Source organism: Columba livia, chromosome 4 (assembly GCF_036013475.1).
Source record: "Columba livia isolate bColLiv1 breed racing homer chromosome 4, bColLiv1.pat.W.v2, whole genome shotgun sequence".
NCBI lineage: Eukaryota > Metazoa > Chordata > Aves > Columbiformes > Columbidae > Columba > Columba livia.
This window is the reverse complement of record NC_088605.1, coordinates 7,012,550-7,037,299: the sequence shown is the minus strand read 5'-3', so window position 1 is coordinate 7,037,299 and position 24,750 is coordinate 7,012,550. Positions and strand designations below refer to the sequence as shown.

At 42.1% G+C, this 24,750-nt stretch overlaps 1 protein-coding gene across 6 annotated transcripts in view; it reads right to left on the bottom strand.

The window, feature by feature from the left end:
- The window catches only part of FGFRL1 (fibroblast growth factor receptor like 1), a 185,775-nt gene that overhangs the window by 81,876 nt on the left and 79,149 nt on the right, over positions 1 to 24,750 (bottom strand). For all 6 annotated transcript variants that reach the window (XM_065060291.1, XM_065060290.1, XM_005509945.4 and 3 more), the window contains one exon: positions 13,599 to 13,871. In XM_065060291.1, the coding sequence (XP_064916363.1) occupies positions 13,599 to 13,871 (273 nt within the window). The remainder of the gene's footprint in view (positions 1 to 13,598; positions 13,872 to 24,750) is intronic.

Below are 24,750 nucleotides of genomic sequence, written 5' to 3'. Positions count from 1 at the left end.
AAATCAATCTGGCAGACGCATACTGAATCCCATCTTTGCCAGCTTTTCTAAGTAAGAAGATGCTCTTAAAATATTAAGTACTTAATGTGTCTGCAATGCAAAAGGAAGGAAAGATTCTTTTTAAATCCCTTCCCTGATGTTTTTTCTTCTTTTGTTCCTTCTCTCCTTCATTTCCTCTCTGCAGAACTGCAAGACATTCTCTTCAGATGAATGCAATGAATTTTGGCAGTCCTAGAGCTAACAAGGCCGGGTATTGGGACGCGTCCCTGCAACATGGGCAGAGCACCCTGCTCCTCGCTCACAGACATTCCTTCTGAGTAACACTACTGATTTCCCACCACGGCTGACAGCAACTGCATGCATGGACTACATCCAGCAGCAGTGTTCCTGACATTCGAGCCTGGAATTTTCTTACAGCAGAAATAAAAAAAATATATATTACTGCAACCTTGGGACTGTCTCAGGCCCTAGCTTCCATGTTCTTATTAATTTGTATTTAACTGTTACAGCAGTTACATCTCATGTGCAGAAATGTCCTTCATATTCTGAATCCCAAAGCATCGTACAAGCTCCGAGTTAGACGCTAGCAAACCTTGCAATTGTTTTGTGCTCAGCGGGACTTCACACAACAGCTGAATGTGTTGGACTGGCATTAGAGGGATTGCTTATCATGACTTATCAGTCAGGCCTTGCTTACAGGAGAGAAAACTGTGTGAAAAAATAGCTTCATCTTAAGTACTATGCCCCTACTGACTAGGGCAGACACTATAGCTCACTAAAATTGCTTCAGAAGCCCGTTTTCTCAATTTCCTTTCAAAACACCTGCTCCTGAGAAAGCACCTCAGCATTCAACACATGTGAACTCTACTGACATTTTCCCAGGAATGTGTGCTTAGTACACACATTTTTCAAAAGTTGTCACTGGATGGCCAGGTAAGGTTTCAAAAGCTTTCAACACTGGCAATACTCATCCCATGGAAGTTCATGGGAATTCTTCAAAAGGGGTTGACTCATCCTCGGCTGACTGCTTTTGAAAAACTCCCCTTTATCTTCCATCTTTGACAGCCCCAGAGATAAAGTGCTGGAAGTTCAGTTCACCTCCTCCCTTTAAAATTAGAGATCTCAAAGTGGGGTCCAATTCTGCACTCTTTTAAGAAGACGCAAAGCATTTCACTTGTGGCCTGAGTTATGCCATATTTGAAGAGGGGTTTGAGAGATGCAGTGGCCAAAAATCCACCCATTACTTCACACTCTGAGTGGAGACTAAGGTATCACTAAAGAACTGGCTGTATCATCTCAGCTGATCAGTGGTTTAGCATTTGAGGTTGGAGAAGAAATCCCACTGCATTATAACAGCAAATACTCCAAAATAGGCAGGATGAAGCGAGCAGGTTTGAAAATACCCTTCAAGTCCATGGGACCATGTCTAAGCAAGGCACAAAAGCAACATCATCCCAATAAGTTAAATCATATCACTGTGCATCCTGCAGAGCTTGGGCGGCACCAGTTATTGTGTCACATGTGAAGGATAAAAAGGCAGCGCAGAACTCCATAAGGGCTCAGGACACTGGTCATTGCACCTCGGCAAACAGGCTCCCTGTGCTAAGTGTCAAAAAAGCTGGTATGGGGCTCCAGGAAGGTAACTGTCAATGGGAAAAGAAATAAAATACTGGAAAAATAGGCTGTGGCAGCAATAACAGGAAAGACATGCAGGCGACTTGTTGGTTTTTATTCCTGATGTGTGAAACTATTTCTGCAGTCCATAGCATGGGAGCAAAGATGAATAGATGTGACACCACACATAGAAGCGTGCTTTCTCCAAATACCAGGTGAGGAGGATCTAGTGAATCTTTAAAAGAGTTTGCCCTTTGGGACATGCCAATGTGGCCTTGGAGGAACGGGGACGCTGTCACAGGATCTGCAATATTCCTTCCCTCACTGCAGATGCTGAACGTTGGCAAAAATGTCACTTTGTGAACACTTCAGTTCACAGCCCGTCCTCCTGTTAAGTCTGAAGCTTTGAACAGAAGGCGGCCCAAGAACTCCTGAGAAGAGCTAACATAGGTCAAACAAACAGCAATAACCACATATAAGACATAACTTCATTATTAAGAGGTTAATTCACAGTTGAGTATGTCCGTGACCCAGGTTTTGCCTAGAACACGAGTAAAATGTATCCAAATAATTCCTGGCAAAGGCATGGGAGATACACACGGGCTCTAATGGTACTGGGGATGTCAGGTGGCCAAATTCCTTTCTGATGCAATTCTGCTCCTGAAAGCTGTTACCCTTTTGTCTGTTTATTGTGGCAAGGTTTCAAGTGGCCACCACAAAATTCTCAAAATTACCCAAGGACAGAGCACCCAGAGAACAACCTCTTTTTTTTTTGAAGGCCTTGAAGGTCGCATTGACATGTTTTTACAACAGGCATGATTAGGGTTTCTCAAACACCTCCCCGTAGGCTCTGAAAACCATCCTGGTGGAAAGAAGCTGGTGGAGTCCCCATAGATGAAGCCAACTGATCTGCCTGTGTGAGCAGGAGATGGGTGACATCTGAGGAGCACATGTGTCAGGACAGGAGGAGTACACCTAGCACCTTGCTTGCATTTCAAGCCAAAAGCACAAACCAGCCTCTCAAAATTCACCCTCACTTCCCACAAGTGAAGGCGACTGCATCTTCAAAGCCTCCTTGAAAGAAAGGGATTAACCAAACCACACTTCAGAAATGAGGGCTACCAGTGGGCTTGCAGTTGTTAGGAGATGCTGCCAACAGAGCACAGACACTGGGTTGTGCCAGGAATTGGGGAGGTGCCATCCCTCTTCTCCATGAGATTCCTGGGATCAATCTGGAAAGAGCAGCAGGCAGGTCTGGGAATCCCAGCCCACATCTGAAGTCAATTCAGCTTCCTTCCCAAATTCCCTGCCAGGTAGTGGGGAGGACTGTCACCAGCTCTTCTCTCTCCTGCCAGCTGCACATTCAATAAAGGTGAGATGAAGACCCTTGTTCCCTTCAGCAAAAAGGTCATCATAATTTACCCAAGCTTGAAAAAATGCAAAACCAACCTACCAACTCATGTGATTTCTCTTTAAGAGAGAAACATCCAATATTGGACCAAAGAAAACTCAATGAAGAATTTGGTGGTGACGCTTTTTTCCAAATCAAAATAGTTTTGCAATGGAAGATTCAATCCAAAATATTTCAAAGCTCTTTGTTGGCAATCAAGCAGAAAAACAACTCAACTCAATAGTTCAACTGACTTAACAACATTTTTCAGGGAAACAATGACATGGAATTAAAAACAAACTAACCAAAAAGGTAATAGAAGTCCTATGCCTCATTTGGATTGTGTGATCAACTCAGATTTAGTGTCTTGGTTGGCATGAAGAGATCAGAAAACCATCAATACTCTGCATTTTTTGCCCTATAACCTTTGTAGTGTGGCTGTAAGAAAACTATACACACACAGGAACTCACATATCTGTAGCAAGATGAATGAAAAGAAGAAAATAATAAAGACATCAACTGCCTTTATTGTACTGGATCATTGCAATGGAAAATAAAATTATTTGCTTCCCTTTAATTTACATGAAGTATTTTCTGTACAGGCCTGTTAATAATTTAGCCTGTTATTAAACAACAGCATTGTTCTTACTGTTTGTCTCCCTATTGTTCTGCCACTTGCAGTAATTTAAAGCAACCCAAAAGCAATCACGGGCAGATGCATTGCATAGAGGACAGATGTGTTGACCCATTCAGTCTTTTAACAGCTAAACTTGCAAGGTATGTTTATGTTCTTTGCTTTTACTGCACATTAAAAGAAGGTTCTCTTTAAAACATTGAGAGCTGCAAAAGACATCACAGGAGTAGAAAGTGAAGGGATAAATTCTAGGATATCTGATTCCTTTTACTGCTCGGAGGGGTTTTATTTCTCCCCTCTTTTCCTTGGCTTCAGCGCAAGGAGGAGGTTCCACCCCCGTCAGCGCGACCAGAGTGAAAACTGACATTTTATGAGTGGAAATAATCCAAGGATGGTGGCTTATGCTCTTAACATCCTGACATCTCAACCTCTGCAAGCAGCAGCAGCGTTGCTTCCAGTGGCTGCAGAACACCTTAAAAAGCAGCACAAACTGACAATGAAAATAAACGACGGTTGCAGCGCTGCTGGAGTCTGGCAGTCCTTAACAAATACAGCAGCGTCTGGGTGTTAAAATACATAAATCTGTCATCATTACCGGGCTAAGGGGTCGTCGTTCTATTCACAAAATAAAAGAACTGTGCATAATCAGTAGGGCAGGGAGTTCAGAACAAAGTACGCCTTTTACAAACTCTCAACTGCTGATAGATGGATGTTTGCAAGGGACTTAATGTCTTTAACAGGGGACGTTTAAGAAGGAGTGTAGGTTTCAGAACTCCTGGGATTAGCGCTTTTTTCTCTTCTTTTCCAAATTTATTGCCAAAAGTGTATAATGTAAACACTCAGGTTTTCTGACTATGAAACCCACGTTATTATAAAGAAGAATCAAAGCGTTCTAGTACAATTATATTTTTCATCAAGCACAGCACATAATACGTTCTTTCTCTCATCAAACAAAAATAAATTTGATTTAAAAATAGGTTTATACACTAATTGCCAGCAGTTTTGTTGGGCTCTCCCCCCCGCTTTTCTTCATCTTTTTCTTAATGTGGATGCCAAAGACAGCATGGGAAAGGTAGAGAACCAGACCCAAGAAGCGTGTAAAAATACAACTCTTCAACAACCATACATTTAAATGGGCAACATACCTACATCTATGGATCAAGAAGCAGCATGTGAGCAATTGACAGTGCGTACGTGCATTTGCACATAAAGAGGCAGTCTCCAAAATCAACATTCAAGTTACACCTTATAAAGTAGTCCAACTTGGTGTTATTCTCTCTATAATAAATATCGTACGTTGTGCTTTAACCTACAAGTATGCCTTTTGTGCATTTCTGAGTTAACTGATGCCAAAGGAACTAAAATTTGGCTGAAAAGCACTATCAGTGTTTTCCTAAAACTGAGGACAGCAGAGCTGTATGATGGCACTAGCGAATGGGGCACAGCGCTTCCCGGCAGAGACCTCCTGGAGACACTATGCCCATGAAGCTCAATGCAGCTTCAGTGGTCTTCTGAGTCCAATGAGGCCATGCTAAGTTCTTCACTCCCAGCCTTTGGCAAGAAGAAGAGGGATGGAGCACAGGCGCCAAGGAAACACCATCAGGGAGAGAGGAGGACAGCAGTAGTTGTAGGAAAGTTAAGGGAAAGGTCCTGCTACTTGGGGAAGATGGTCATCTTGGATGGTTGACAAGGTGGCAGATATCTCAAAACTGCTGATGACCAGGTCAGCAATAAATATGATGGCTTTTCACTACTTGGGGCACTATTAAATAAAGACTGTTAACTACTGTTCTCCAGTCACAGCAGACCTTGACTAGTAAACTAGAACACCTTCTGCATGCCTGCTTTCCACACACATACATAGCACCTACTTGGACCAGTGTCTGCCTTGTCTTTATTCACAAATGCAGCTACTTTAAGTATTTGAATAGCGACTAAACAATGCCCTCAGACACCTGGTGTGAATTGTGGGGTTGTCATATGCAGGGACAGGAGCTGGACTGGATGATCCTTGTGGGTCCCTTCCAACTCAGGACATTCTGTCATTCTATGATTCTAAGCATTCTTGATTTGTAGAGGTGAGCAAGTCGGTGGCTGTGCACATCAGCATTGCTCTGTCAACACGGGCTGCAATTCTGCCCATTAACTCCATGGAGGATTGTAACAAAGACAGCTGATTAATAAAGTCAGAGGCAAAAGATGCTTTTAGCCTCAGACACAGTGACGAGAAAAACCCAACATGTACGCCACAAACTCATTTGGATCAGAGGCTAATTCTATTAATATCATTTAACAGAAGGAAGCCATAACTTGCTCAGATCAAACACACTTTTATTGTCAGCCTGCCTGGCATAGTGTATTGCTTTCATTCCCCCAAAAAAATATTTCAGCAGCAAACAGAGCTGCAGTTTGCTATTTGCATGGGTGTAGTAGCAGCTACACACTCCAAAGCATCTGCAAAGGATTGTGGGCTAAATGCATCCATATGTCCTGCATGCCTCCAATTTACACTGGCTGCAGCTCTGGTTTGCCACAGTCTGCCACAGGATGGAGTATGGGGGGGAAATTATATATCCATACATATATATATGAATTTCATGCTTACATCCGTGGAAAAAAATCTTTTCATTTCCTTTAAATTGTGAACAGGTGTTGTCACCTTCTTAACTTGGCTTCTATGTTACAGCTTCACAAAGGGAAAAAAGAAAATGACCCAAAACAGTGAGGCTTTTGTTAGCCAGAACATGATGTATTGATAAGCATACTGTAAAGTTTGTTATAAAATCAAATTAAACTAATAAAACCTAACAAAGATCTTGTAAAAACTGTGGACATTATACAGCATTAGCACTGAGTTACATTATAGATCTGGACTTAGAAGAAATAAGACTGCTGCCCAGTTGTGACATTTTCCAGCCTTTTACACCCGTTTGCCCAGAGCCATCAGTCAAATCACTCAGTGCCACATTTTTGATCAGTCATTTTTAGGATAGTTACAGCTAATACTGGCACATCATCACCTCTTCATGGAGAACTAACTTTTCAGTAACAAATTATTACGAGCTGTTGTGACATCAATCTAGTGTAGCACTCATCAAAATGACTAAAACTAGTGAAATCGTTGTTCTGTGGCAACCCAGGAATAGTCACCTTTTCATTTTGGAGTGTTTCTTTCTCCTCCTTTCCTCTCACAGGACATTTTCTCCTCATTTGGGGAATCCTGCCCAGAGTCAACAAACTCCCTGTCCCAATACACAGCATGTTGAGTCCTGGAAAATGTCCTGCGAGAGGAAAGGAAGCACCACTGAAATTCAGGGGATAAGTATACCTGGTTGCTTTTAGATTTCTTTTAACATGCTTGTGCTGTTCCTGAGCAACATCAAGTTTGATCAGTGTGTGTTTCTTTATGCCCTCACTAATAAACACACAGAAGGAAGAGCCCTTGCTTGGGTGAGGGCATCATTAGTCAATGATGAGATGATGAGTCCCTCCCAGTGGAAAAGCAGCTTCATTTCCAAACGAACAGTTTTTCACCATGATTTTGGACCAAAACACAAAAAAATATTTTATCTACCAAGCATTTCATTGACTCCTCTAGGCAGTGGGATCAGTTCATGCAGATTCACAGTCCCTTCCCACAGGCTGACACGCAGGACCCCCTCACTTGGCAACACCACTAAGGCAGGTCTTGTTATGAACCGAAGCCCAACCTGCACCTCCACACAGGGGTTGCTGTGACCCAGTGACATCACGCCACACAACAACAACAAGTCCTTGTGCAATGATTGCAATTGCTAGGCCTTGAGTAGTAAACTAAGGCTCCCCTTTTCTGCGCAACTCCCAAAGGCCAAAAACAATCTGAGCTTTAATTAGCAACATAACCATTACTAAGCATCAGCGACTATGGCCAGATCCTCATCTGGTGTTAATCATGCTGCGTATGCACAGGAGGCCACCAACATAGACCAGCTGCCGGATCGGGGCCTTAACAAATTAAACACGAGAACTTTGTTACTGTTTATTGTCACAAGGAATTCTTCATTTCCATATAACAACTGACTAATCTTCATTAGTCATGATTATATGCCCTGTGATTGTGTTAACGGTCCCATGCTGGATGGGCTGCCTTTCACACTTTGTGTCGAAGTAAACGTGCTAAACACAGATTGCAAACTCCATACCACAACCAGCACAATCCACACCACCCTGTTCTCAAAAGCAAATACTCCACCTCTTTTTTATTTCTTTCTTTCCCTTTTTTTTAAGTGTTGACTCATTTCAGTTTTTGCTTAGCACTAGCAGTCCCTTGGTGCACACATTGCTGACTCAGTGTTGATTCACATCTTGCTGAGCACATCTCTCTCTGGCCCCCAGAGTTTATTAAGAGGCCAAAACCCAAACATAAATGAATTTGTCATGCTTTTCCAAGATGGCTGGTGGCACCTGACTCTGCGCTACAAATGTTTTCTCAGCTTTTGCACTATAAATGAGTTCTGAGACATAGATTGATGACTTCATTGGAGAACTGTAATGCAAACCGTATTTTACTGTACTTGAGAGGCTTTTTTCACACAGTCTTTTCTACTACTATGAGCCGAAAAAAGCACATTAGAATAAATATCCATTCAGACATTGCTATGTTTTTTTTCAGGATACTTATGCTGACTGTTTAAAAAAAAAGGTTATTTTAATGCAAATTTTTCACACATGCCTGTTATCAAAGAGAGCTGTCTTTGGACAAGCTGTAAAAAAGCACAGAATAGCAGCTGGCTCAGCAGGAAAAAGCTACTTTAGAGATAAATCATCTGATGTCAAGGAAGATTCTCAAAGCAATCAATCGCAGCAGACGGACAGCAGGCATGTAATAGTAAATTTGATTGGTTTGAAAACAAGATGTAGCTCTATTTCTCAAGAGCCCATCAGAGGTTTAGGACAACAAGCTGCACTCTTCCTCCTGCTCTCTGCATCAAGATTTTACCACTCCACAGCCCAAATGGGGCCAAGTGGCTTGGTCAGCCAGAGGGCCAACCACCAGAGGGGAGTATGACCTGAACAGACGACGAATTCTTCACCAAAATCTTGTTCCAAATAAACCCAAAGAAGAGAAAAAAATACTTGCAGCAGTCAGAGAAACAGGGTAAGAAAGAGAAACACTGGAGCAGCAGTTCCTTGGACTTAAACGCTTATCTTTTTTGTGCTGAGATGCACCCAAGTGAGATGTGTCTTTGCCAGTTTACAAACCCCGAGTGAAGCGAGAAGTCAGCAGTGCAGAAACAATCCCAAACCCTGCTCTTGTTGCTGCTTGGTTTTCTTGCTGCTGAAGGTAATAAGTAACATGCATGCGGATGCAAAAATAGACAATTCGATCCTTCATCACGTGGTTGAGCAAGTGATGCAAGATGAAGTGTTTACTGGCAGTACCTGTAGCAATAGCCCCGTGTGTTGCAATACTGGCACACCTTGGCCCATAACACTCCTGCAAGTGAAAAGTCCTCTGTGCTGCGCATTAGTAAAAGAGGTCATTATCCTACAGCATAAATATTTACTAATAGTCATTCCTACAGTTGTTTACCAACAATTTTGCCTTCAGGAAATGGCCAGACCTCTGGAACAAGTGATGCTGTTTATTATTGCAGAAAGAGATGGTAATGGAGGTTGTCCAGCGCTTCCTTGTTAGAAGATTTTGTCTTTAGTTATTCATAAGTCAGGTAACCACACTCATTTGGGCTAAGATTTCCCAGTAAGGGCCTGATGGTCACCCATTCTCCAAGCTGACCACAGGCTTCAGTTACGTTATCACACACTGCTTCTTTTCTGTAGAACATACGTCCATTCAGGAGACAAGGTGGACAGTTTTCAGACAATGAGCAGCTATTGCACATTTTGTTTCTTCCCCTTTGGCCTTAGGCTTCCTTTTAGAGCACACTGGCAAGGAAGTTTTATTCTGCAGTAAAGAAACTGTAGGTTTCAAGCAAGCATCTAAAAACAAAGTTATTTTTCACACCTGTAGGTTATAAATGTTTTTCTGAATTGATTCGGCTGGGAAAACAAACAAACAAACAAAACACATACCGGAAAACAAAAACTACTTAAAGATTAAGATTTTTATGGGCATCATTGTACAAATAATTTTTTGGGAAGGCACAGCATATTTGTTTTGATGAGCTACAGGTAATTCTCCCTAATAAGAAACCATTGTACTTAATAACTGCAATGCTGATTTAATACTGATTAAAGAGAAGTTTCTCTTCCAGCATTTGTAAATCTGTCTGCAGTGTAATTGGCATCCCAAATCTTGTGGTAAGCCACAGAAACTATTAACGCTGGCTAGGAGGGGAAATTGTAGTTTTTACTTATATTGGTTATCTGCTTTTACTGGCTTACATTTCACGTAGGAGTGTATTAGAGCAGGATTCCTTGGATCTTTGGGATCTGGGCCCCTGCAGTCTGAGAAGATGAGGAAATAAGCAGGGCAGAAACCAATTGCTACCATCTGCGTTGGCAAAACCTGTGTCTGAGAAGGAAGATCAAAAACCTAGAGTAAGAGAAGAGTCCCTTCCAAAACATCAGCAGGAAGATGCTAAATTAGGAAGAAAAGGCTTTACCAAGTGTTAAGAAGGAGGAGTAGTCTTTTAGGGTGAGATTTAAGAGGTTTAGACTCAACTCTGAGCCACAGCTCATATTTTATCTGGTCTTGGACTGATCACCTGGTCTCTGTTTGCCTTAGTTACCATCTGTAAAATCACAGTAATCTGTCTCATCCGCCCTTGCAGACGGAGAAGTCCTCCAGCCAGGCAATGTGTCTACCAGGTATGTCTACCAGACGTGTAGAGGAAGCCCCAAGTTTGCTCTGCTCATGCACTGAGCTGGCTGGTGGCAAGATCTGTCATGAAAGCCACAAAGCAACATTCAAACAGGCTTATACCAAAATTATTCTATCTCACAGAGATCAACCTGCAACGTAGACAAGGGAGCTCACCTCTACCATGTCTGCTGGCACCCATCGGTGTTGGCAGATCCACTGCCCTTTTTATCCCTTTGTAATATTTAGTAAAATGTCACAGATTTTTGTTTGTTCTCTACACTATAATGGAATATAGAGACTAATAAGAGTTATAGAGCACTGAGTACAGGCAGGAAGGTTCAAGGCAACTGAATTTAGTCCCAAGTCTCTGTAGGACCTTGGGTAAACCATCACCTTATTCTGCTGCAGTGTACACATATACAACACAGGGGTAACAGTTTCACAGTGGTGTGGCAGAGCTCAGTTAAACACATATAGCATAACTCCAAAATCTTTCAAGAAGCTACGGTATGGATTCCAGATATTACTGCTTAAATTCCCAGAATGTTTTCATGCCAAAATGGATTTTACTTTTTCAAGTCCCAATGTTTAATGAATCACTTGATGCTATTCTAGATTTAATATCTTAACCAGCTTGCCCTTGTCTGACACCTGCATGGTTTTACATGGTTGGTGTCAGCAGTAAAGTTGGAAAAAGAGGTCTTTTTCTCCTTTGAAGGGCTTGGAGAATAGAGAGACCATATGGTTCAAAAGGCCACTCTGCCTAATGAAGTTTGTGCTTTCCGGAGCACAAACAAAACAGCTCCATCAATTTGACCTTCAGCCTCAAAACTGACAAGTAGTTCGTTTTCAAACATTGCCTCCTTCTCAAAAATCAACAAATGATTGACTTGCTTTCAACCAAAAGCATTTTCACCAAGACAAACACAAACATCTGGCCAATACATTAAAAGTTTGGATCCTTTGAAAGAATAATTCAGTGATACTTTGTGTTTGCTTGTAGACCTTGGCAAGAAAGACACTAGGGGAACATTTGTTTTCAGAGCAAATTGTTCTAGTGAAAACCAAGTGTTTGAAACATGTGAACACATCTGTACCACTGGAGACCAGGGACACAAGTAATCTGTCAGAAATGGTCTGAGCAACAGCAATGCACAAGGGTACACTGAGAGTCTAAGACATACTGGTTTTAGCCAGCATTAGAACAAGGATGCATGGAGATGAATGATAGCTCAGCCCATATGTCTGCCACACATTTACATTAAAGTTACCCTTTTCTTGGCACTTGGTGATCAATATTTGTTTGTATAGGGCTCAATCTCACACCCACAGAGGCCAGCAGGAGCTTGTAATTTCCTTCTGTAGCTGCCCAAGGAGGCTGCAAATAACTAGTGTTTGTGTCCAGGGCTTTGCAGTGCCAAATATAATGAACACTATTGTTCTTAACACAATTAAATTTGATAATCCAATATCCCTGAGCAACTGAATTTGACTTTATGCCTCAGTCTTTCCTGAATTCTAGTCCAACTTTTGCCCTGTGCCTTCCTTTCATTTGTTTCTGTTGTGCTACCATGAATAATCAGAGCCTTCTTTGACTCACAGATGCCTTGAAGCCTCTTTGCCTTGGAATAATGGGAGCTGGCTTGGGCCCTGAACTTTACAGAAGATACTGGATGACAGAGAAGATCAAAGACTTTGGCAACCTCCACAGAGTGAAAAGGCACAAGAAGGACTGAAGGAGGTTCCTATAGCATTCCTTTCTCCATACCAAACAGTCTGGAAAGTACATCCAAAAGGAGTCTGTATAGACACGATGTTTTATAGACTACTTCCACTTCACCTTTTTTGCTCAGTGTAGCAAAGACAGATGAATGTGGATAGGAAAGTGGTGAACGAGGGAAAACAAATCCACAAACTATGTAAACTATAAGATGGCTTTTTCAGCTTTATCCCACTGATGCTACATGAGTCATATAGCAAGAGGGTTTCCCTCACCTAAACATCACTTTCCCCATAAGACATTTACATTCTGGTCTCCCACACTGGCTCTGCAGTAAAGTGCATTCTCCAAGAATCAATCTGTTATCAGGTGATAATCCTCCATCAAGCAGCACCAAGTGTTGTTCTTAGCCCACAGCATTGTAAGAACATGTTCTTAGTCCACAGCATTTCTCCTTCTGTGATGGGAAGAAGTAACTGAACAAAACCAGACCAAGTGACAACCAGTAGGCAGCTGGAAACAGCCCCAAACTTTGTCATCGTTTCCACTGAGAGAAAAAGAATGTTGTAGACCAGATACTCGGGGTGCTGGTTAGGCAATAGGATGAACAAGATGCCTGATCTCACCCCTTGCTTTGGAACCCTCCAGCTTTGCTTCCTCGGCATCCTCCAGCATGCCAAACTTCAACCAGCTATTTCCCTCCTTGTGGACAAGGACCAACGAGCATATTTCTGTGGCAGCCATGGCAGAGGAATCTCTGATTACCCAGTGAAGTGTATTTGGGAGCCTTCAGGAATGCTCAGCCCAGCAAGTGACAACAAAATCCTATCGCCAGGCTAAGCCCTTTGAAGCCAGTCAAAAGCACAGCCAGTGAACCCATGGCCAGCAAGACAGCATCTGAAGCTTTTTTAATCCTGCCTCCACCAAGGGGATTTCTCAGGAACTGAGCATCCCTGGGTCATATGCCAGATCTGAGCTTTGTTTCAACCTAAATATTATTCCTGAAGACATCGTGCTTTGTAAAAGCTCAGTACATGGATCTTCCAGCTGTGCGTTTTTATATGGGTGCCTAAACATTTGTTTTGAGAACTATCCCATTCCAACAGCAAACATAAAGATCAGCGTGACCTCTCCTTATCACACAGCCTTTCCTGTGTGGAATTCATTGTGATTTGGACCCCAGTGACTATTGCATCACTTCTGTTTATTTGTAACCTTTGGCACTGCGTAATCTTATCTGCTTGCAGCCGGCTGCAGCAGAAGATGTGCAGCAACATCGCCAGCTCTGGCAATCCTCAGACACTGGAAAGGGCCAGTTAAGAGGTCAGTAAATGATTAGCAAAGCAAATCTGCAATCACTGACAGCTACACAGAAATCAGCTCGCTCTCTCCCCAAAAATCAGGTGAGTCCCAGTTTTAGTCCAGCTCTACTCACCAATCACAATGAGGGTATAGTTCACGTTGGTGCTGCCAAAGCCATTGGTTGCTTTGCAAATGTAGGTTCCTGCATCTTCGCTTTCCACCTCCTTGATTTTCAGCCCTTGCTGAAGGATTCGGAACCTTGTCCAGCCACTGTGGATAGTGCGTCCATCCTTCATCCACATGGTGAGGGGCGGGGGGTCACCCTCCACGGGGCACAGAAGCTTGATGGTCCTCCCTAACCTCACGGACTGACGGTGAATCACTTTATCGGCAATCCTTGGAGGACCTAAGAAAGAACAGAGAGAGGAAGAGCTGTTATTGTTTTTGCCAGTGATATAGCACGGATTTAAAGACCAGACATCAATCAGGACATTACACTGACTGCAATCCAGAGGTATAGTGAAAGGTGCTAACCAAAAATCTCTTACAACAAAGGCTAAAAATAGAGAGAGTTAGAGAGGAATACATCAACAGAGATACTGGTTTGTGTGAGACCTGAAGCTGTAGCCTTGCCATCATTAGCAACTCATGCTAACCCACCAGGGAAGCCTGGTTCTGGGTCTCTTTGGTTTTTCCGAAACACCCACATTTTCCTACAGCAAGGAGGAGTCCAATACAAAAACTGTTCAGCTGTATTTGATGAAGCAACTGTGGTTGTTCTTAACTTAACACCTAACCTGAAGGCAAAATTAGTAACAGCACTGGTACTTAAAACATTTCCCCCCTCGAAAAGTTATAATCCTTTCATGTTGTATGTACAGTAATTCCCTTTAATAGTCACCAGATGGGCTTTATCTGAGACACATACGCCTGCAGTTGTTGAACAGAAAGCATTCATTGGGTAGCGCTTCACTAAGAGATATACCATAGCCTGATGTGTTAACATTGCTTATAGTCCAGAAGAGGTTATTTTTATAAATTGCCATGGCGACACTGTTGGTTTGACCCGAATGACAAAAGTATTTGTTCTTCATAAAAGGTGATGATTTTATGCAAAACAGAGTGTCCCTGGAATACCGCACTGTTTGCCACATGGCAACAGGATGGTCTTGGACTGGTCAACACTCAGAAGAAAGAGGTCATAAAGACTTCAATAACAGGAATGGTCCTATAGCTGAATTCAAACCAGAATTTCTTCCTAAGGCTCTGAAAAGTCAAAGCAGAGAGTCTTTTCCCTGCATGTGCCTTCCCTGCCTTCTCATTAACCAGACCATTACACAAGTTCCCCACACAAACTGCAATAGCGATGCTCTTCCCAGAATAGTCTATTAATGGGCGTGATAATAAGTGCCTTGCTCTTGCATAAGGACAAAATGTTTTGCTAAGGATTGCTGATGCTGAGTTGCACCCAAAACCCACAAGATGTTTGTGGGATTTGGAACTGTTCCCTCATATTTTATTTCTGTTCCTAGTGTTTTGCAGGATTGGACCCACATGGGATAAGCTACAGAGCTCATATTTGCACTTCCTCATGACTAATTCCTATTATTTCAATGTCTGCCTTAATTTTCCCCAGCGTGACTAAGGCAGTACATACAGTCCAGCTCATGAATGACTACAGAGCTGCTGTTGCAGTTACTCATGTTGAATCGCACCCATGGATTTTACAGCTTTGCTGGTGAACAGAAGTGCTGCTCAAACTGAGGACAGAGTCATGAACTAGCTTAAAACTCACTAATTAGTTTAACTAAGAGCCTGATTAGACCACTGGGTCTTAGACACACTCAGATTCTGATGAACTCCTGAGGACCCAAAGTGGAGATCTCAACAGCTCATAATCCGAAAAAGTCAGTCCCTGGCAAAGGTAACAACCATCCCTGTACACCTTCAAAAAGATGCCTGTGGGACAATGTCTTGGATGTGATGGTGCCCTCCCATACTCCAAGGCAACTGTTAGAACACCATACAAAATCCTGACTGTCCAGGTCTTTCTAAGCACTGCAAACCACACTGTTAATGTTCTTTGCCTTGGGAGATCTCCAACCAGCTCTGTGAATGGAGAGATAATCCAAAGATCCTTTGAATGCTGATCTGACACAAGCTGCGTTTCTGAATCTTTTAAAGAGATGCGCAAATCAGGAGGGATTGTGTGTGTTGGCTTTGATAAAGTTGAATTCACCAACACTGGGTGAAGATCCAGTCCCAAATTCTGCTACATTTCCCCATGTGTCGCAGTATATCACTCAGTGCAAAAGAGCAGAAATGTCCAGACAAATCCACAGCCTTGCTGAAATTCTGGGTTGGCCCTTGGAGAGGTCGACTCTGACTTAGAGCCATACCAAACCGAGTCAGACTTTAAGAGTAGCTTCATTGCTATCTACTTGTAAGCCGGGATATTCAAATGGCAAAACCAGACCTATAATTAGGGTTGGGAAAGAATGTTAGGTGCAGGGCAGGCAGGGACAGTGGAGAGAGAGCGCCCTCCTCCCAACTTGGAAACCTGCTGTAGCTCCTTCAAAATCCTTTTCCTTCCGACATTCAGGTTGACTCCTGATGAATTTTGAGACCTGGAGGAATCAGATAGTTTCCCAGTCACGTCATGTGCCTCGTTGGGGCAGGCTGCACAGGCGGCTCTCCTGACGGCACCAGAGTTGCCTCTGGACCTGTCACATGTTTGGGTCAGTGGTAAGCTTGGTCCTCCCAAATGCCATTTTCCTTTGATTGACCTTTCGTTCTGAGGAATTGTTGGATCGCTCTCTGTCACAGGATCTATTCACAGACCTTTATGACATTTAGATAAGGGTGTATTTCTTAGGGCTTTTCTGCCTGAAAATAAAAACACTACTGCATTCCTCTGCAGCCCTTCATTAGCCCCTCCAGCGACTTTCTCAGGATGAGGAATAAAAATTGCCCCCCACTCTTTTTCCTGCTGATAATTTTGCCAGAGAGAGCTGCATGCACTTCTCAATAAGGTACAGCCCCAGGACAAAGATGTTAAAACCTTGCTTCTGTTCATTCGGTGCTGTAAATATTCCCATTTTATTACATATCATCCTTGCATTAATAACTTTCTGGAAAAGTAGCACTCTCTCTCTTGAACCAATGCCTTCACCTACATCAAAGGCTTCAGAGGCCCTGGCAATCCAATGATAGCTGGACCTCCTGTACCTGACTACAGCAAGAATAAAATGTTATCATGGATCTCTGTCTTTCTTTCTGTACATCTTTCGATGTACAGGCATCGACTGAGTCTTATTTCACTACATATCTGCACAGCCCTGCCTTGGAACTGCAACAGTGATGGATGAATGCTTTTCAAGTCAAGATACAGTCTGGCACATCTCACGACTCTTTGCTGTCAGTATTTGGATGGGAGGTGGTGGAGAGTGGAAAGTGTGTCTTGCAAAAAGGCCCTTCTGCAACGTCCCCTGTGCAGTGGGTGCTGCTGACACAGAGCTGCCTCACATGATGTGCCATGGAAATGCCACACTATCCAGATAGAAACGTATTCCCCCTCTGAGTCCATGTATTAAGCTACCCAGAACCACTCGGGTTCCCCTGGAGTTTCATTTCCAGGGCTTCTCTATGGCATTTCCAGCTTCCGCTAAATGAACAGAGCAAAAACATGTAGTAAAAAAATTGCATCCCAATTTCTGATGTGCACCACTGCTACTGAAGGGAGCTCCTCACCTTGCAGAACTGGCCCACAACATGCCAGGAGGGTGGCCATGAGAGCAGGGAGCCTAACAGATGACAGGTCCCCCAAGGTGCTGGTTTGGGGGTGTCCCTTGGTGGCACAGCCCATGGTCCGGCAACCTGGACACGTTCCTACAGCTGCTGAGAGAGGAAAAACCCAAGGAAAGCACCTGCTGCTTCACCTACAGCTGCCAGCGGGGTAAAACCAGGCTGAACCCTGGTTGCTGCCAACTTCCCATCCCTTGCTGCTGCCGGCTTCTGTCCTGTGCTGTAATGTAGCACTAAAAAGCAGACGCAATTCCTCCTCAAGCAGCCAGTGTCACGATCTCAGCCATCCTAGACTCCAGCTTTGCGTTATATGGGAGCAGAAATGATCTAATGTATTTTGAGAGCAACACCCTATAGCTGCTTGCCTGGTTTGTGGGTTGCGCATTAGGGCAACGCCACAAGAGCCGGACGGCAGCACCACAAGGGATGGTCTCAAGAGCTGAAATCGTTTTGTTAAACCAGATTGTTGAAGTTATTCATTCATATATTTACCAACACGATTTTTTTAATGCATATATATACCATCTTTGTGGTATATATTGGCACGTGCCTGCACGCATGGAGCCAAAGGTCCAGGCTGGATCCTTAGAAGACACAGCAGAAGAGAGCATTGTTTTCTGGCCCTGGGTGTAAATCCTGGGGGAGGTGTCTTTATGCCATAACCCCAGTCATTTCTAAGCCATTAAGCAGTGATTCTTGAAAACATCAGCATTTTAAGTGCTGAGAATCTGCAGCTTCTGACGTTGCTAGAGACAGAGACAACTTCCCGCAGCACTTTGCCATGAGATATGGGAGAAGACGCCAGGTAGATATTCTACCAAAATTGTTGACACAGATTTCTATACATTTTTATCACTGGGAAGGGAGTGGGGAATGGTGGGGAGAGAAAACCACCACCATTTCGTGCTTCCACTCTTGCAATATTCCATCAGGTAAAGGCAGCTCTCTATGGCCACTGCTGAGAAACAGCCTTTTCAGCTGGAGAGGGGGCAGCCGACTTCACAGCCTGTGCGAACAGAAGGAGCTATGATGATAAATTAAGCCCTACCTCGACAAAAACCCAATGGCAGGTTTTCTTCAGCCTCCCTTGTACTCAAACCAATAATTTGAGAGAATAATTTCTTAATATTTCGGTTGAGGGGAAAGGGTGGGTTTTGACATCCATGGATGTGACTTGGGAAGAAGTGACGAGAATGCAGCTGCCTGCCCCCCCCTCCCCCGCGCCTGGTTGTTATTCTTTCTCCAAATACAAACTAAATATAACTTTGCCCCATAACATTCAAATCATTTTAGTTACTTAAAGGGATCATGCCTGGAGTTCCAAGGGCCAGGGTGCAATCAGGCTTAAAATATAATTTAAACAGTCCAGACCCTACATTTTCCACCAAGTTATTTGCTTGCTTGTTGTTTCCCCATCCGCAAACACATCTAAGTACACAGAGAAATAAACCAACAGTCCCAGCCAGATGCCAAGTTTTCTGTTCGAGATCATATAAGCCCAGTCAAACATTAACAAGGAAATGCCATGATCACCTCATTTGTTTCAGATATTTCTGTTCATATACATGCAGACAAGTGTGCAGATTTATTTGCCTCATTTACGAATACAAGCAACTGGAATCTCCATTCTGTTCCATTATATAAAAGACAGATCCTACACCTGTCTTACTGAACAGCTGGGCAATTTTCAGTTTATATCCTGCAATACTGTTCTCCACTATCCTATACCACAGAAAGGCCCCACTTGCTGTTCTGCTGCTGACGTTGCTTTACAAGCATTCCTGTTCTCCCCCACAGTGCCTTGGAAGGGCTGGTTCTTGCCACTTCTTGGCAAAAGGAGTTATGTAAAGCCCAAGAAAAGGAGTTATGCAAAACCCAGGAAAGCCTCTCTGCTTTACCAAATAGCTATTTCCGGGAAGCAGCAAAAACAATTTCTAGAAGTGTATTTAAGACACAACAGTGGAATAGCCTGGAGCTTCCTGTCCATATTTCTCACAGTCAAAAACACACACACATGTAATTATATTTTCCTGGACTGCATTGCAAAGTTCATGCGCTAGTTCAACTCATACATGTAGTAAACATGATTTATGGCTCTGTGTGAAAACCCTCTAGATATATGGTGTTTTGATAGTGACTCGAACCTAGAGCTATAATTTAGTAACACCTAGTAGTGAAAGCTAAATGATTTCCCACTCCACATTCCTAACTTTCCATGAACCCCTTTTACTGCTAACCTGGGGAGGAGATACTGCTTCTACAATTGTTTGGACTTAGCCTTGTTATTCCTTCAACTAAACTCTGCACTAACGTCAAGCTTCACATATGGTGAACACACCAGCACTGACCCACATCCTATGAGACCATTTGCCATGATACAGTTCAAAGTGAACTTTATTAACACATTAAACATAATTACAAAGAGGAAATTCCAAGGAAGGTCAACTAGCCCGGACAGTTTCTTGGAATGGAAAGTAATTTATAATATCCACATACTGTATTGTAAAGTTTATAAAGAATTTAAATAAGTTTTAAGAGCCCCATGGGCTATGTATATTTTATTATTTAATACCAAACACATTCACTTTCCATGAAGATAAGATTTCTTTTGAAGTGCTGTGTTAGTAAATTAACAAAGTCATTTACCATGAAGCACCCAAACAACCCATCAACACGCGGAAGGAATTAATATCGGGGACTGGGGTGCCACAGACAACGTCTGTCCTATGAGGAGAATACAGCCAAGCAGAGAAATCTTTCACTACAACAGTGAGATGAAGGAGTTGGACAATGGCCGCTAATCAAACCAATCATTCAGTGTGAACACAATCTCTTGCACCAACACTTGAGGCAACATTTGGCCTTCACTATACTCATCACTGTAAAACCTGATCCTCCAAAGTCCTTAGTACAAGAATGGTTTGCACCAAAGTCAATTTCTTTCACCTCTCCCATGTTTCAGAATGAACACAGTTGGCTGGGAAGGACCATCTAAAAACCATGTTTTAAACTCGTTTCCAGAGTTAGTTAACTTGGGCTATCCATTTCCAGAGAGCTGGGCTGGACAACTCCTGCTTACAGCAGGAGTTTAACCATTACTACAATAGTTTAACCCTCTCTGCGAGACTAACATGAGGATTATACACTTGCATGCTCAGCACATCATTATTACCCTCACTTGTGTTGGCATTCAAGCTGTAATGACGGATCAACGGATATAGAGACCTCACTATGCTGGGGGCTGGACAGACACCTACCAAAGAACAATTCCCACATGGAAGGGCTTACAAAGCAATGGTGGCAAGAGTTCAAATTAACGTGAGTAGGTGTTCCTCAAAGAAAGGAACTCTTGGCTCTCCACACAGTGGGAAGTCATTACATGGAGAGAACTGATAAAAATGCTTTTTGACAGAGATAAAAGGATGAATGCTTTGCCCATTAACTATTGGAATAAGCAGTTCAAAGGACTGGTGAATCCTGCATCTTCTCATATTTTCAAAACAAAACAGTCTCCATGTCCAAAAGGTATGAATTAGCCAAGTAAAGTAGGGGTCAGCATAGGGGTAACTGGGCCAAATGCTTTGGTATGTGACGTGAGGAGATCAGATTAGATGAGCTAATGGGTCCTTCTTGGCTTGAAAACATAGGCGCCCACAGACAAAAACAATGCTTATCAAAAACAATCAAAAGATTAAAGAAAAAAACAACAGCATCTCTGTAGAACAAAGAATCTTAAAGAGGAGCACAAAAACACCACAAGTATTTGCTGACCAGCTCCAATGACTGGTCAGGCTCAGCTTTGGGAATAGCGGGCCGTTTGCAGGAGCAAGTTCTAGGCTTAGACTACACAGCTGAGCCCAACAACATGATGGAGAAAACAGCTTTGTGGATTCATTTTATAGCAAGTGAAGTGACATATTTTCTCTTTCTTCCCTACCTTTGTGGTAGGAGCTGCTTTCCTGATGAAATGGATATTTATTGATAGCACAAGAAGTGCTTGCCATATTTTTACATGAGTAATAACTAGCCCCTCGGGTGAAGGCTGCCAGTAAATTATCTACTCTAGATGTTCCAAAAATAAGAAAAATAGAATATTTGGGAACATGTTCCATTTAATCAAGTGCCCTGCATACACATTTCACCGAGATTTAATAAAATAGTTATTGTATGTTAAACAATTGGCACTTGATTATTGCATAGATTTATTGCAGTTCAACAACAGTAGATGAGATGCGTATCTCTTACGTGGTTTTTAAATCCTTTGTGCATATGTTTTCAATAATCAGTTGTATTTATTTAACATGAAATTACCATCTTATTAAATTAAATGTGCATGGGTGACATTCAATTTCAAGCGTTGCTGAATATATTTTCAGCAGCAAAAAATAGTAACCTTATCCCTTAGGTTTTGAGGTAGCAAACGCAGAGGAGAGTTAGGATTACTTCAAATTACTTCTGAAGAAACAGACTCCATATTCTAGAAGGCTTTTCTTCTAGTGTGGAAGAAAAGATATTATTTATTGTTTCTTAAGTGCTTCCAGTGGGCTTAGCATGGGCCAAAAGAGACGACTAATATTTCTAAGGCTGAAATGATACTGACAGCGCAGTGCAGGTATGCAGTTCAATGGATAACCAGAAAACCTTTTTTAGAGAAGAGATAAGTACAACAAACGTGTGTTGGAACACGTATCCACACAATCTACCCTTTTTATTCCCATTCAAGAAGGCAAGTCCATTCTGAATAATGGCATTCTTAATTTGCCTTTTAAAAAGAAATGGCATTAAAACATGTTTTCAAGGTTCTGAAATTAAAAGGCGCTTTTTTTTTCCTTTTTTTTTTTTTTTTTCTCTCCTGTTTCCAGGAAGGACAAGCTGCCTAATTCTGGAAGAAAACTGAAATCCTCTGGCTTGAGGGAGTTAGGAAGATCCAGGACCCAACGAAAATCCTGCCCCATAGCCCCAACCTGTGCTCACCAAACGTAACCCAAACCCACAGTGTCTCCACCACAAGTCACACGGGGACCATTTCTGCCAACATAAGGCATCTGTTTGCTTCCCATAATCACTGGGAAACAATCCAGTCAGGCAGCCCTGAATTAGCTTCTGGGATTAATCTACCCCAATTCTAACATAAATGCTATTGTGCTCTGCCCTTCCAATTGCTTCCCAACCATGCAAATCCTGCTTCACAAGCCCAGCAGATTTCCCGGCCAAATCGCCCACCAACTCCAAGACTTTCAGCAAAACAAACCAGACACTCCGCAAATCTCAGTCTAATTCACTTATTTTGTAACAAAACTCCCCTTCGAGCCACCAGTTGCAATCATGTTCCAAGACTCAGTGCTTCAAAGACAGGCATTTACTTCTGGGTCAACCTGCTTCAGTTTTGTCTCCTTCTTTTTCCCCAATGCCTACGTGCAGTATCCTGTCACCAAATCATCTTATTTAAACAGCTCCTAGAAAATCAGACACCCAAGTTCATGTTTGGTGACACGGATTCCCCTTGAACTTTCGCAGTCAATATTTAACCCAGTCTAAGCACAGTGCAAGGTTTAATAAGTAATTAGTTGTTGCCCTTATAGGCAGGCGTTTGTGTGAGAGCTGCACAAGCTGGAAATTTTAAGTGTCATTGTTTATGTCTGCAGGGAAACAGAAACCATGATGGTTGACTCTGTGACATATTTGGGAACGATGTGAGCAAAGATCTTTAAATACTTGGTTTGCCTTCCTGCTAGTCCACAGAGGCAAGTCTTGGGCCACACAGGGACCATTTTCATTCGTATCTAAGACCTTGGTTTTCCTCAAAATATTCTTTACACTCTTTTTTAACAAATTTCTCTCTAAGGGATGAAATTGGAGACTTTACACTCTTCACCCAACGTTGGTTTCTGCTGGCTTTTTCCAATACCCAAGATGGAAAAGGACATTTAGGGCGTTAAAAAAAAACCCACAAAAGAAATCTGGAACACTCACTATCAAACATATCCATATATCCAAAATATCCATAAACCTTTAGCTGTTGGGAAATCATGGCAAAGCTGTTTTCAGCCCTCTCTTTGCTCGGCTCTTGTCACTGGGGGCTTCTAAGTTTGGTCACCGCAAAAACATAGTAACAACTGTTTGTTGGTGCCCACAAAGAGATAAACACTGTGGTATTTAAGAACTGAAGATATTTTCAGAGGCTTCTCTAAAACAGAAAGCACTTCCAGCTGAATGGCTGCAGAGCAGACTTGGTGTGGAGTGCTTTGCAGAAATGTTTTTCTATCAGAAAATGACATTTTTGTCAAGAACCAAGACTTTGTCCATTTTTCTCTTTCAATATTCCAGTTTGCAGTGTGAGAAATCTTTTGCGCCGTGATTTCAGCAACTTAAAATGAAACACGTACAAACAAAAAATTCAGGATTTTAAAAGTATATTGATTAAGTAATGGTAATATTTTTAATGGCTTGCTGCACCACTAAAATATGAAAACAGCTTTGATTTGGGACAGGGATAAATGAAAATACATTAAAAACTCACAAGGGCAAATATATACATATATATTTATTTTTTTTTTTAAATCTTGATCCAGAACAAAAAACTTTTAAAACTCCTCATTTTTCTCCAAAAGAAAAACACAAAACCAAGCTGACTTTCAAGCTTCTAAAACAACAGCATTTTAAAATTCTGCCTGAAACCATTCAACATTGCCCTACTAAAACCTCCAGCTAATGGTAGGTGTGATGGAAGTGCTCAATCCAGCTCTCTCCAAATTAAACTGTCATCATAAGGATCTACCTCATGGGTGCCTACATCGGTGTTTTAGTTTGGACCAGACGTGTGCTTTAAAGATAATATTTTGATCATCCCCACCAATTATACTTTGCTTCACATCATGAAACAGTTTTGGGGCCTACAAAAAGAGCTGCTTTTATATGACACTGAGCTGCAAGGCGTGTTCCAATTCAGATAGGCATTTAAGTGATAGGACCAGATTAGGGCCATTCAGAAGTGAAACGCCCCTCTGAAATGGGGATGTCAGGTCCTCAACACCAAATGTTTAGTTTTATAGATCCAATCTTATCAATCCCCACCAGCTCCTCATAAAGACACAGCCAGTAATCGCTAACTGGGTCCCTGGTTAAAATTAAATATATTAATGTTAATGTTAATGTTAATGTTAATGTTAATGTTAATGTTAATGTTAATGTTAATATTAATGTTAATAATAATAATAATAATAATAATAATAATAATAATAATAATAGCAGAAGCTGTACTCTTGGATTTCCATTAATTCAATCTACATGACCAGACTGGACCTAATCCAGAATAAACTCCCAAAATACCTACCGTGTGAACATCACCTCCTCATCACCAAATATTTCACTTTAAATATTTGTTCCTGTTGTGCCATTCTACAGGCTGACACACACCTGTACACCTCTTCCAGGCGGGAAAAATACTTAAATGCATTTTAAAAGAAAGTGTTCACATAGTG